We start from the raw sequence: 14,127 nt of genomic DNA, 5'->3' as shown, positions 1-14,127 counted from the left end.
CGTCGCTTACTCATCGTCTGTCTTCCTCTTCTCTGCCTCCATTCCCTCCTTACGACAAGGCCGCTGAAGACTGGGAGGATTATGAGACGCGTTTGCAGCAACACTTCTTGGCTTTCGGCATTGCCGACACTCCTATGTGTAAGTCGTTATTTCTATCTTGGATTTCCCCACGGATCTATCAGCTGCTATCTCAGTTAGCCCCTCTGCGAGAACCTGCCTTTCTGTCCTTCCAAGAAATGTGTGACTTATTGCTAACTATTACCAAAAAAACACCCACGTCATTGCCGCCCGCGTGGCTTTCTACCGGTGTCGTAAACAGCCCCATCAATCTTACCGGGCTTGGGCGGCAGAACTACACGGTCTGAGTAGGAAATGTCAGTTTGTCACGGACACTCATCGCGAATCTTATGCCAATTCAATGGTTAGAGATGCTATTCTACAGCTTGCTCCTGATAAAGAAGTTTGGCAACGTGCCCTACAACTGCCAAACCTGTCGTTGTCGGAAGTTCTAAGCATCGCTCAATCCTTTGAAGTGTCTCACGCTGCTGGCGCGCAAATAGACGCGTGGTGTGATGTAGGTGCTGTACAGTCAACTTTCGACACAGACAATTTGCCTGTTTCACAGGATAATGAAGATGTGGCAGCGGTTCACTCGCGTAAACAACGTCGCCGTGGGCCGCAACGCTCTCAGCGAAAACAGCAGCCACAGAAGAAGGTTCGTTCGGCACTTCCTTCTTGTCCACGTTGTTTTGTACAGCATGACAGGGCCGCATGTCCAAAATGTTGGGCCACGTGTAATTCATGTAGGAAAAAAGGCCACATTGCTTCTGTGTGTCAGTCCCCTAAAGTTCCTGTCACCGAGGACGAGGCATCGGACATGGATGTTAACTGTGTGCTTTCTCAAACAAATAAATTGTTCGTTACTGTTCGTGTTCTGGATAGAGACATTTGCAAGCAAGTTGACACTGGCTCTGCAGTAACTCTCATTAATTGTTGCACGTATTTGGAGTTGGGCTCCCCTCCCTTGTCTCCAGTTACGCGAAATCTGAGAACTTATAATAAACAGAAAATTCGTATCATTGGCCAGTTTGATGCTTCCACTGCCTACAAGTCTGTTATTAGGCCCCTCACATTTTATGTGGTGGATCATGCGGGCACTGAAAACCTGTTCGGTTATGATGCTTTCCAGTTGTTCGGGTTCTCCATTGATGATGATGATGATGATGATGTGGACCTCATATCTGAGGATATTCCGTATCAACAGCTGGATGGATTGTGTCCTGAATTTTCGTCCGTGTTCTCTGCTGGTCTTGGTCGTGCCAAGGATTTTGAAGCCCACATTACCCTTAAACCTACAGGTCGCCCTAAGTTTTTCCGGGCACGCCCTATTCCGGTGGCGTTGCGTGCACCTGTCAAGGCTGAGATTGACAGGTTAACAGCTTCAGGGATTCTCCTTCCTGTTACCTCCAGTGAATGGGCATCACCAATCGTGGTGGTTTCTAAACCAAATGGGAGTCTGCGATTCCGTGGTGATTTTAAAGCCACTGTCAATGCTCAAGCCTCATTGACACTTATCATCTTCCCCATCCTGAGGAGTTATTTACCAAGCTGACTTATCGGAGGCGTACCATCACTTGCCGTTGGATGCTTCTTCCAAGGAATTTCTCGTCATCAACACTCCTTGTGGGTTGTATCAGTACCAGCGGTTACCATTTAGCGTCGCTAGCGTGCTGGCCATTTTTCATCGGTTTTTGGAACAGCTCACGGCTTCCGTTCCCAGCTGCATAAACTATCTGGATGACATTGTTGTCACGGGGGCCTCCACTGAGGAGCACCTTCGCAATTTGCGTTCACTGTTTCGGGTATACGTCCTCTACGTCAGCACGTTGTGGCCATTAACACTCTACCCCGGCCATCTACAGTCAAAGAACTTCAGGCATTTCTAGGCAAGATTGCTTATTATCATAAATTCATTCCATCCGCAGCGGCGGTAGCCCATCCTCTGCATCAGCTGTTACGCAAAAACGTCTCTTTCTGTTGGTCCGACGAGTGTGAGCAGGCTTTTGTCCGCCTGAAGGCTCATTTGCAATCGGCGCCTTGTCTTCCCACATTCCGTCCGGGTCAGCACTTGGTTCTGGCGACTGACACGTCACAGTATGGCCTAGGGGCTGTTCTCGTCCATCGGTATGAGGATGGGTCGGAATGACCCATTGCCTATGCTTCCAAGACCCTCAACAATGCGCAATGGCGTTACTCTCAAATCGAAAAGGAGGCGCTCGCTATCATTTATGCTCTAAAAAAGTTCAGCATTTTTTTGTATGGTTCTAAGTTTCACCTCATCACCTACCACAAGCCACTGGTCTCTCTGTTCAGCCCATCCGTGTCACTTCCGGATAAGGCAGCTCACCGCCTGCAATGTTGGGCCTTATACTTGTCTTGTTATCACTATGAGATTCACTATCGCCCCACGGCCCAGCACGCCAATGCTGACGCATTGTCACAATTGCCGATGGGCCCTGACCCGGTTTTCGATCATGATGAACTACTCTGTTTCCACACTGATGAGGAAGAACATCGTGCGGTCGAGGGTTTTCCACTTACAGGTTTGCAGGTCGCATCGGCTACTCCGCGGGACCTGGTCCTGCGTCAGGTGATTGATTTTGTTCAACGGGGTTGGCCAGACAGGACCAAGGGCTGGGCATCGGATCCTCTTCGCAACTACCATGCCTTGGACCTTCGTCTGTCTGTTTGTGGTGGTGTTGTTCTTCTGGCCACGGATGGCGCATCTCCACGGGTCGTGGTGCCAGCCTCTCTTCGCAAAGATGTTCTCAAACTGTTGCATGAAGGCCATTGGGGTATTTCTCGGACTAAGTCCCTGGCCTGCAGGCACGTTTATTGGCCTGGTATTGATTCGGACATCGCCCACATGGTTGCTGCGTGTGGTCCGTGTGCTCAACAACTGGCTGCACCTCGTACACTGCCCTCTCCGTGGCCTGATCCAGTGCAGCCATGGGAACGGGTGCATGCTGACTTTGCCGGCCCCTTCCTCTGTACTTATTGGCTACTGTTGATTGACGCCTTCTCGAAGTTTCCGTTTGTTGTTCGATGTCCGTCGCCCACCACTGCGGCAATGACGCTGGCTTTGTCCAAAATTTTTGCGCTAGAAGGTCTTCCATCCACGATCATCACAGACAATGGCCCTCAGTTTCTTCACAGGCTTTCCATGATTTTTGTACTGGACAAGGGATTCATCATGTTACAGCACTGCCTTTCCATCCGCAATCGAATGGGGAGGTCGAGCGCCTTGTCCACACTTTCAAAAGCCAGATGAAAAAATTCCTTAGTGATTTTTCCACAGATGACGCTCTGCTGCAATTTCTGAGTTCTTATTGCTTCACGCCTCTGGGTGATCGCAGCCCTGCTGAACTCTTGCATGGCCGCCAACTGCACACTCTACTGCACCTGCTTCACCCTGACAGGCCTTGTGCTGTGTCCCCTAGTGCGGGAAAATACTCGGTGGGCACCGACGTGTGGGCATGAGGGTATGGATCTCGCCCTAAATGGATTCCAGGGGTGGTCAAGGCTCTTCTCGGCCGCCAGCTTTGTGAAATACATACGGACGATGGCATGGTTGTTCGCCATTACGACCAGATGCGCCCACGAGTGGTGGCCACGCCGGTGCCACTGCCCCTTCCTTTGCCTCCAGCAGCCCGAGAAGCCAGTCCTGTCTCTGCTGCCGATCTACCGTACGTGTTGATGCAGCCGACGTCACTACCGCTTCCGAGTACGCCGGAACCAGCCCCAGTCGCGACGCCGCCTTCTCCGGGACCCATCTCGCTGGAGCACACCCCCAGGTCGACGAGACCTATGGATGCTGCTCCGGACTTTTCACCCATCATCTCGTCCAGGAGGCACGTTCCATGCACGAGCTTCCGTCCTGGACATTTTCGACCATACTCTCGTGTCTCTCCGCGGGATCTTCTCAGGGCCTCACAAGAGGCCATGGATGTCTCCGCACTGTCCATGTCTCCAAGGAAGTGAGTTTTTTTTTTTTTTTTTCAAGGGGGGAAAAGTGTTGTGACAGTGCCACGAAATTTAACAGTGCCGCCACGACAGTACGCACAAACGGCGATAGAGGCGCTCTGCAACTCGGCTGAGTGCGAGAGCGCCACCTAGCTACGAACGGCGCCGGCCGCATGTCACGGCACAGCAGTCGAATAAGAGATACTGAGTTGTTATCATGTAACCAGCTATTGTTTCTAAGTGAGTGTGTTTGAATATCCACGCAATTATTGGTGATTAAAGGTTATAACACTCAGCTTCCTCAGTATTTCAAATTTTGATATTAAACCACAGTGGATCTTTACATCCTTAATCCACTTACTTGCCACATACTACTTCAAAGCACAATTTACAATCAGTTTAAACATTACCTATAATTCCTCTACATCCATCATATTGGAACTATAGTCCAATTAAAATTACCTGATAGTTGACACTTCAAGGGTTGGAACTGGTTTCCTCCAATCAGTGTGGTTTTCATCATGCCTGAATCATTCACTGTTGCCATACTGCCACAACATACACACGTTTTATACACAGCACTAACCAACCACTTCTGGATCCTTTCGCAAAAGATGGCATTCAGCATCACATATACAGTTATTATAAGCACAGAAATGGCTTACATTAGACAAGCTTTGCATAGCATTGCGTGAAGCCAAATTCTTGAAGGCTACAAATCGTCATTGTAACTGGGCCATCAGAGTGATAAATATATCACCATAATGCGGAGGACTGGTGTAGTGCAGTCGTTAGCACATAAACCTACCATGTAGAAGATCGTAAGTTCAGATCTCGCCAGGTACAGTGATTTTTTATTATTTTTATTCAATTAATTAGTTTAAATGTAATTTTTAATTTTGAATACTTTGCAGCATCATTTTCATCATTATACTGTCTTTTTTTACTTGCTCTTATTTTTTCATCCTATCATTCTTTTTTTCATTTGGACTCTGCCTGTGTTGCCTATAATCACCTACCAAGTGCAATTAGAACTGCTCATTGGTTGGTAACACAGTCACTTGTGTAGCCAATGTGAGGTCAGTCTCAGGTAACCAATGATGCAAGAAATTACAGTTGGCCTCTAGTGTTGAAACTGAATTTTTTTCTTTCTTGCCTTTGCTCATAGAGGTTATCTTTGATCACTGTAAAGAAAGTGATCATGACCTTAGTTTTGCCACAGATTGTTCATAGCCATTTTCTTGGATACATTGCACATAACAAGGGTGTGGTTAGGTCAGAACATGAGCTGAAATTCAGGGCTACAAAATGCATCATATGCTGCAGTTCAGTCAGTGGGTACTTAAAATCAACTGTTGACAGAGCATCTTGCATTTTCATCGTATCTCATAGGGGCTACTTCCAAAGTTGTTCTGCTTTACACATTAACAGCATTATTTTGTGAAGGGACCAACCGTATTTGTGTATGGCCTATAACTGAGCAATAGACGGCAGCCGATGTGGCAACACTGTAGTGGCAACTGACAGATGTCAGCTGCAAAGTAATTTTGATTAGACTGTAAGTGAAATCTGTTCATTGTATAAGTAGGATGCTAACAACTGCTTATCTGCTCTTTTCACCATAGTCTTATTGGTGGATTTGTTAACTTCATAGCAGCCATCATCACGATGCTGCCTGTTCAGAACAATTGACAACTGCATCAGAGGCTTTGTAAATATACGCTACACAGTGGGTGTGATATCACACATTAAATCTTATGATGGTTACTGGACATCAGTAAAGCCCTAAAAGAAGTCCCATCACTTCTTGATGCATTTTTTGACATTGATCCCAGCACTTGAGCTGTAGGAAGTGCCCTCTATGATCCACAGGAAAAATAACAGTAATTATAAAACTTTCAATGATAGATGTACAAAATAATAATTGTCAACAACACAGGCCAATGATGGAAAAACTTTTTTGCTGAAAATACCTTATTATTATGCTTTTTAGGGTGGGAAATCCAAATATGATACTTAAAAAACTGTATCAACCACCATTTCTTCACATTTTATAGTTAAATTTATTAAATTAAGCGACTTTTAAAAGAATTTAACAGCTTTTATATAGTTAAAATAATTCAGAAAGGATGTGTAATGAATGTAGATAATGTTGGTAGCTTTGCTGAAAAACATTTGCTGGCAAAAGGAGGTCAATTCTATATTTTGTGTTAACAGATGGTGTTTTGTTTACTGTCAACCTATCCTCACTTTCCCGTTTCCCGTACATGTGCTCAGTGCAATGTCTAATCATGGTTGTAAAAATTCTGCTGACTGTTTTTGCTATATTTGTGGCGGATTTGTGATTAAAAAATACCAAAGAAACATTACAGACTTTGTTAAAAAGATTTATCTATCATACTTTGGATCTAAACTTGATGATCAAGATAAATCTTGGGCGCTGCATAAGGTATGTTATGCGTGTGTTGAAGATCTAAGAAAATTGTCCAAAAAGGAGAAAAAAGCCTTTAGATTTGCTGTTTGTATGATATGGAGGCAGCCAAGAAATTATTCCAATGATTTCTACTTTCGCAGTGTTGATATTACTGGTTGTAATTCGAAAAACAAGAAGGCAATAAGCTACCCTAACCTTCTGTCTGCCACTCGACCAGTAGGGCATGGTGTAGATATGCCGGTTCCTGAACCACCAGATGATTTAAATTCTATTCCAACAGAAGTATTTTCTGATATACAATCTGATTTAGATGAACCAGATGATGAAGAGAGATGGGGGGGGGGGGGGGGGTTGTATGAATAAAGCAACACTATATACAATCAAAGACAGAGTACTAAAACATTTCTATTTTATATTTGAAAAAATGTTTTCTCATTAGTTGCATTTAATATTTGGAAAATTGCTACTTTGGGAACCACACCATACAAAATCCGGTGCATACAAGCCACACAAATGCATAATAAGGCTACCTGTCACGACATCATAAAGCAGAGCACTAAGAAAGATAAAATAAACCAATCTAGCATACCACAAATAATTAAGTGTTCACAAAAGGCTGTACTAATGTGATAGTGCACAACGTGATATGAAGAGCAGTAGTCAATAATAAAACTAGTAAAAGCAAGATAAAAATATATCGCAGAATTACTGATCAATGTGTGCAAGTAACTGAAGAATATTTATTCCAGTAGAATAACAACTTGTATAATATATGATGAAATGACACTAAAAGACACCTGTTTTTCCCAGAACCAGCTGAGAGGTAATCAGGAATTGCACATAATAACAATTTGTAAATGTGGATGTGCTTAATATCAAAGTAAATGTTTCTTACAGACATACCTTGCAGCATTCATGTACATTCCTCTCTGATAAAACATACTACTGTAATAGCACATTCTGTATATGCAAATGTGATCATGATCTACTGCCACACATGTAATTGTATTCTGTCCTAGATTTACCACCAATTTGTAAACAAAAATGTTTGCTATCTGGAGATATGTATCTGAAGTTGTATGAAAGAAAATGATTGAGTGCCTAGTAGTTTACAGTTTGGTGTGTTTTTAGGACAAAATTGGAAAAGTTTTATTATCTTTATGTGGTGTTACATCTACAAACTTGTCTACTTCCTCTTTCAGAGTATAAGCCATGGGACAATTCCATATCTTGGCACATTTTTGACTGATCTCACAATGATAGATACAGCTATACCAGACACAGTTGCTGATGGTCTTATAAATTTTGACAAAAGAAGAAAGGAATTTGAAGTATTAGCCCAGGTGAGTTTTAATAACATAAATGCTATTAAATAGAAAGTTATGACAAGTGAACCTGAACTGTACATTAATTCATCATGTGATGAATAGGGCAGAAAACAGTGATGCACAGATTCTAGGATTTAAGTTCTAGGTAATTCCCAAAAGCTTTGATAAAAGTGAAGGGCACTGTAGAGGACTTCATCATTGCATAGCACGAGAGTCATCAAAGCTTGAATGAAAGCTGCTGAGTACTAATCTGTTTCTGTTCTATGGACTCATAGTATGTACCAATCAATAGGTGCATAGTGTTTCCAATGTTTTCTACAACCTCTCCACTCAAGTGTTGGATCAGTGTCTTGCTATTCCTGGGCTGTTTGACACACACACACACACACACACACACACACACACACACACACACACACACACACACACACACACACACACATGAAATTCAGACATGTACATGGGCATTACAATAGATGACAACAGTACGAGTTCAACTGCCTAACCTGATGTTAATTAAGTGATAATAGGTAATCTCAAAGTTTGATACCAATATAGGCATCACAAAAATTGGGCTATCCAGAAATAATGCATGTCATGTTTCTAATAAAAAACCGCATACACATAAAAAAATGATGTTTCAGAATCATAAAACATTATTGCTTTTTATGTAAATTTATTAACTGGTAATTGCATGAAAATATTATTTCCATACAAGATATAAGTGTACTAACCTGATTGTGGACTAAAATTCCAAAGTGGCAAATGTGGAATTAAACTCTCATAACCTGAAAGTAACTTAGATGGTGACCTCACAATTCAATACTGGATTTAAATGTGTTTTATTGGCACAGTTATTTCTGTTAAGCCACATCTGTGTGATGACCAGTTTTGATTCCATTTGGGTTTATATTTCACAAAGGGCTAGCAATTACACCCTTCACCAAGCAATCAAATCTAAATGACTAGGCAATCTCACCCGTGGTTTCATTCTGCTCCACTACAATGCAAAGCCTCATATGGCCAACACAGTTGTGGCACTTCTGCTGAAATTCAAATGGGAGAATCTCAGCCACCATCCATAGAGTCCAGACCTCTATCCCTGTGATTACAACATTTTTGGACCCCTTAAAAAGGCTCTGAGGGGCAAATGATTCACCTCGGACAACAACGTCCAGCTGTACATGCGGAACTGGTTAAAATCACAGCCCCAGTAATTTTATGAGACAGCCATGCACCACATTGTGTCTCAGTGGGGCAAGTGTCTCAACAGGCAGGGTCAATACTTCTAACATACAGGTACTAGTTTCTGTAATTATGCCTCTGGCTTGTTTCTTTTTGAATGCCCCTTATACACTTCAAAAAATGAAATTGGGGCTTTCTAAGAAGTGGTGTCAATCCTCTGAGAAATACTGATTATCTCACATAAATTTTCGAGCACTATGTTGTGGTGAAAACATTTATTACTAATTTCTCTTAGTTAACAAAATTTTTTTAAAAAGAGAAGAAAACACACAGCTATTGACTGCGAGTGTCAAAGTGATTCCATATTTTTAGATTTCCAGAAGGCTTTCCACACTGTACCTCACAAGCTACCTCTAATCAAACTGGATGCCTGTGGACTGTCATCTCAGCAGTGTGACCAGTTTCACGATTTCCCATCAGAAAGGTCACAGTTCATAGTTACTCATGGAAAGTCATAGAGTAAAACAGAAGTAGTATCTGGCATTCTCCAAGAAGGTCTGTAGGCCCTCTGCTGTTTCTGATTTACATAAACAATTTAGCAGACAGTCTGATTAGCACTGTTAGATTGTTTGCAGATGATGTTGTCTTTTACTGCCTTATAAAATCATCGGATGATCTAAACAAATTGCAAAACAATTTAGACAAGACATCTGTATGGATCAAAAAGTGGCAATTGACTCTAAATGATTAAAAGTGTAATGTCATCCACGTGAGTACCAAAAGGAATCCACTAAATGTCAGTAACACAATAAATTGCACAAATCTAAAGGCTGTAAATTCAACTAAATACTTACGGATTACAATTATGAATAATTTAAGTTGGAACAATTATATAGATAATGTTGTGTGTAAAACAAACCAAAGACTTTGATTTATTGACAGAACAATGAGAAAATGCAACAAGTGTCTACTAAAGAAACTGACTGCTCTATGCTTGTATGTCCTCTTCAGGAGTATTGCTGTGCTGTGCGGTGCAGGATCCACATCAGACAGGATCAGTGGAGGATATCGAAAAAGTTCAGAGAAGGGCAGCTCATTTTGTGCTATTGTGAAATAAGGGGGGAGAACACCATAGATATCATATGTGAATTGTAGCGGCAATCATTAAAAAAAGGGAGGGGGGCATTATTCACTGTGACAGTATGTCCTCATGAAATTTCAGTCATTAGCTTTCACTTTAGTGTGTGAAAATATTTTGTTGGCACACACCTACATAGGGAGGAATGATTATCATAATAGAATAAGAGAAATCAGAGCTCACACAGAAAGATTAAGTGCTCATTTTTCCCACACACCATTAGAGAGTGGAACAATAGAGAAATAGCTTGACGGCATTTTGATGAACCCTCTGCCAAGCACTTAATTGTGAATTGCAGAGCAATCATGTGGATATAGATTTTGATGTAAATATAGCACTAATATCAGCAATTGGTAAATTTTGATATTATTAATGATATTACATAAAATGCTGCTGCATAAATAAGAACTTGCTCATTTCATGTATACATAGTATACACCACATTTGTATACTCACAATCAGCTGAATAATAAGAAAAGATTATTATAAGGAATAGAATGATAGCAAGTGGGTAATCTCACCTTGCTACATTTCATACTTGGTGCTAGAGAGATTTTGTCATTTTTATGTTATATAATTTCTTGAATTAAAGACAAATTCTACTAATGACAGCAGATTCCCATTCAAAGTGACTGCTACCATTTTTAAGCACAAAGTCAGCTCATGAGTCTTTTTTTCCCCAGATAAAATTACTTCAGGGAGCAGCAAATGCGTATAACATTCCTGATGATCCAATGTTTGATCGCTGGTTTGATTCAGTTCTGGTACTTGATGACAGAGAAGCATATGAATTATCATGCCAGATAGAGCCACCCATACCAGGACAAGGACAGTCTGTTATGGGCACTGTCAGAGAGCACAGAAATAAAAGACGACCAGGGTGAGTTTTTATCATGTGTTAAATTTCTTTAATATTTATTAAAAGCCGTGCAACAAGTTTTAGTGTTAACATCTAGTTTCCTTCCATGGCTATTGATTGATATTGATTATTTTCTTGTTCCTGACATGGAAATATGTTGTTGTATTCTTGTCAGCCTTCAGATTAAACACTCAACTGATATACTGTGAATCACATTCTTGTCATCTTGATGACAACTGATATGTAGTAATGGCAATGTTTCTAATGATAAACTGTATGCTGACCATATTCAAAGTGAAATGCTGCTCTGAAAGGTAACATTATTTTAATCACTTTTTGACAAAAAGGAAGCATGCATAGTCAATGTTGATAACACCAATAAATCTTGAAATGTTAAATAGAAGAAATTGGCCAGATGCAAGTAGGACTTGCTCACTGAGGGTTCCGTACAAACTTAGTTATGTACGAGGTGCATTTAAGTTCTAAGGCCTCTGACTTTTTTCTCCGGACTGGAAAGAGATAGAAACATGCGCATTGTTTTAAAATGAGGCTGCGTTCATTGTCAATACGTCCCAGAGATGGCAGCACCATACGGCAAATGTAATTTTACCGCCAGCAGCGAGAATGAGAACTGTTTTAAATACTTAAAATGGTGACGTTTTCCTTACTTGAACAGCGTGCAATCATTCGTTTTCTGAATTTGCGTGGTGTGAAACCAATTGAAATTCATCGACAGTTGAAGGAGACATGCGGTGATGGAGTTATGGATGTGCCGAAAGTGCGTTCGTGGGTGCGACAGTTTAATGAAGGCAGAACATCATGTGACAACAAACCGAAACAACCTTGGGCTCACACAAGCCGGTCTGACGACATGATCGAGAAAGTGGAGAGAATTGTTTTGGGGGATCGCCGAATGACTGTGGAACAGATCGCCTCCAGAGTTTGCATTTCTGTGGGTTCTGTGCACACAATCCTGCATGACGACCTGAAAATGCGAAAATTGTCATCCAGGTGGGTGCCACGAATGCTGACGGCCAACCACATGGCTGCCCGTGTGGCATGTTGCCAAGCAATGTTGACGCACAACGACAGCATGAATGGGACTTTCTTTTCGTCGGTTGTGGCAATGGATGAGACGTGGATGCCATTTTTCAATCCAGAAACAAAGCACCAGTCAGCTAAATGGAAGCACACAGATTCACTGCCACCAAAAAAATTTCGGGTAACCGCCAGTGCTGAAAAAATTATGGTGTCCATGTTCTGGGACAGCGAGGGCATAATCCTTACCCATTGCATTCCAAAGGACACTACGGTAACAGGTGCATCCTACGAAAATGTTTTGAAGAATAAATTCCTTCCTCCATTGCAACAAAAACGTCCGGGAAGGGCTGCGCATGTGCTGTTTCACCAAGACAACGCACCCGCACATCGAGCTAACATTACGCAACAGTTTATCGTGATAACAACTTTGAAGTGATTCCTCATGCTCCCTACTCACCTGACCTGGCTCCTAGTGACTTTTGGCTTTTTCCAACAATGAAAGATACTCACCGTGGCTGCACATTCACCAGTGGTGCTGCTATTGCCTCAGCGATTTTCCAGTGGTCAAAACAGACTCCTAAAGAAGCCTTTGCCGCTGCCATGGAATCATGGCATCAGTTTTGTGAAAAATGTGTAAGTCTGCAGGGCGATTACGTCGAGAAATAACGCCAGTTTCATCGATTTCGGGTGAGTAGTTAATTAGAAAAAAAAATCAGAGGCCTTAGAACTTGAATGCACCTTGTATATCGACAGTTCAACCACTGTGGGAATCAAGAATCTGGACAAGTTTGCCTGCTACCAACATTGATACTGGAAGTCCCATGGATTCCAAGACATCAATGTGACATGAAGTCATGTAGGAGGACAGACAGAAGGATGGATGGAAGGATCATCCTGCAGGAGAAAGGATGGAAGGAAGGAAGGAAGGAAGGAAGGAAGGAAGGAAAAACGATCCTATAAGGGTTCCATTTTTACTGACTGAGGCACAGAACCCTAAAAACAAACAATCAAATGAACAGAATTATTTTAGCCTTTTTCCCTTTCTTTCATTCTCTCTTTGTGATTGATATGGATAATGTGTGCTTCCTTGTTTTTGGAGAGGAGTGCTTTGTGCTGTTCTTTCATTTACCAAATGGTGTTCCCATTGGTAGCAATGCAAGTGACAATATTTCAGAATTACATAAAGAATGAGTTGCCTTACCACACATCATTATTTTAATATGTAATTATATTTTTTTTTAATTAATTATATATGTTTGCTTTGCAGTAAAGCATTTCACATTCAGTGTGGTCCATATAAAGATTATCATTGAAATTATTATTTTATTATATTGGTTGAAGAATCTACATTTGAGGAGGCGGTACTCATTTTTGTCAAAAGAATCCTCTATGAGAAGTACTGGGAGAAACAACAAACACTTGAAATGTCTGAGGTATAAGTTCCTGATAACATCATTGCATGAGGAAGATATGAACAAGTCAAGAGTTTTGTACAGGTCCAGAAAGGTAGGTCAGGTTGGCTCAAAACAAGGAGCTAAGTCCAGAAAGGAAGTTTTCTTTCACCACTCTTCATCATCATAATGCATTAATGTCTACATGCAGTCCAAAGAGCGAGTCTATAACTAATTGCTTAGCTTTTGCCAGTGATGTAATGATGCAATGATAAGGGGAGAGACAGAAGTGGAGGTACAAACTAAACTACAACTTCAGTTTGATGAATTCACGAGAATGAGTCTTACAACCTGCAAAACAAATGCAGTTGGTCTGATGTTGAGCAGGAACTATCCAACAGTCCATCTAAGAACTGGAGATGATGATTTAAGATACGATAAACAACTTACAGTACTTGGATATTGTTGATTCCTCAAACAACACTATACATAAAGGGATCTGAGAAATAATATAAAGAGCTTTCAAATTCTACCATGCAGTGTGTCATCTGCCTTGGGAGGAAACGTACCCACATTCTTCTAAGATTAGCCTATACAAAACATACCACCTACCGAAATGAACATATGGATCAAAAGCAGCAATGGTTACTGGAACAACTAATAACAGCCTCTGGGGCGAAAAAAAGTTTCTCTATGCTTGCCTAATGAAACCAAAAGTGAGTAAACTT

At 41.6% G+C, this 14,127-nt stretch overlaps 1 protein-coding gene across 2 annotated transcripts in view; it reads left to right on the top strand.

The window, feature by feature from the left end:
* The window catches only part of LOC124798104 (ral guanine nucleotide dissociation stimulator-like 1), a 576,462-nt gene that overhangs the window by 532,015 nt on the left and 30,320 nt on the right, over positions 1 to 14,127 (top strand). For both annotated transcript variants that reach the window (XM_047261355.1, XM_047261354.1), the window contains exons 10-11: positions 7,660 to 7,800; positions 10,792 to 10,988. In XM_047261355.1, coding sequence (XP_047117311.1) covers positions 7,660 to 7,800; positions 10,792 to 10,988 — 338 coding nt within the window. The remainder of the gene's footprint in view (positions 1 to 7,659; positions 7,801 to 10,791; positions 10,989 to 14,127) is intronic.

This window comes from Schistocerca piceifrons, chromosome 5, assembly GCF_021461385.2.
Source record: "Schistocerca piceifrons isolate TAMUIC-IGC-003096 chromosome 5, iqSchPice1.1, whole genome shotgun sequence".
Classification (NCBI taxonomy): domain Eukaryota; kingdom Metazoa; phylum Arthropoda; class Insecta; order Orthoptera; family Acrididae; genus Schistocerca; species Schistocerca piceifrons.
Note: the sequence above shows the minus strand (reverse complement) of the source record. Positions and strands in the feature narration are given on the sequence as shown.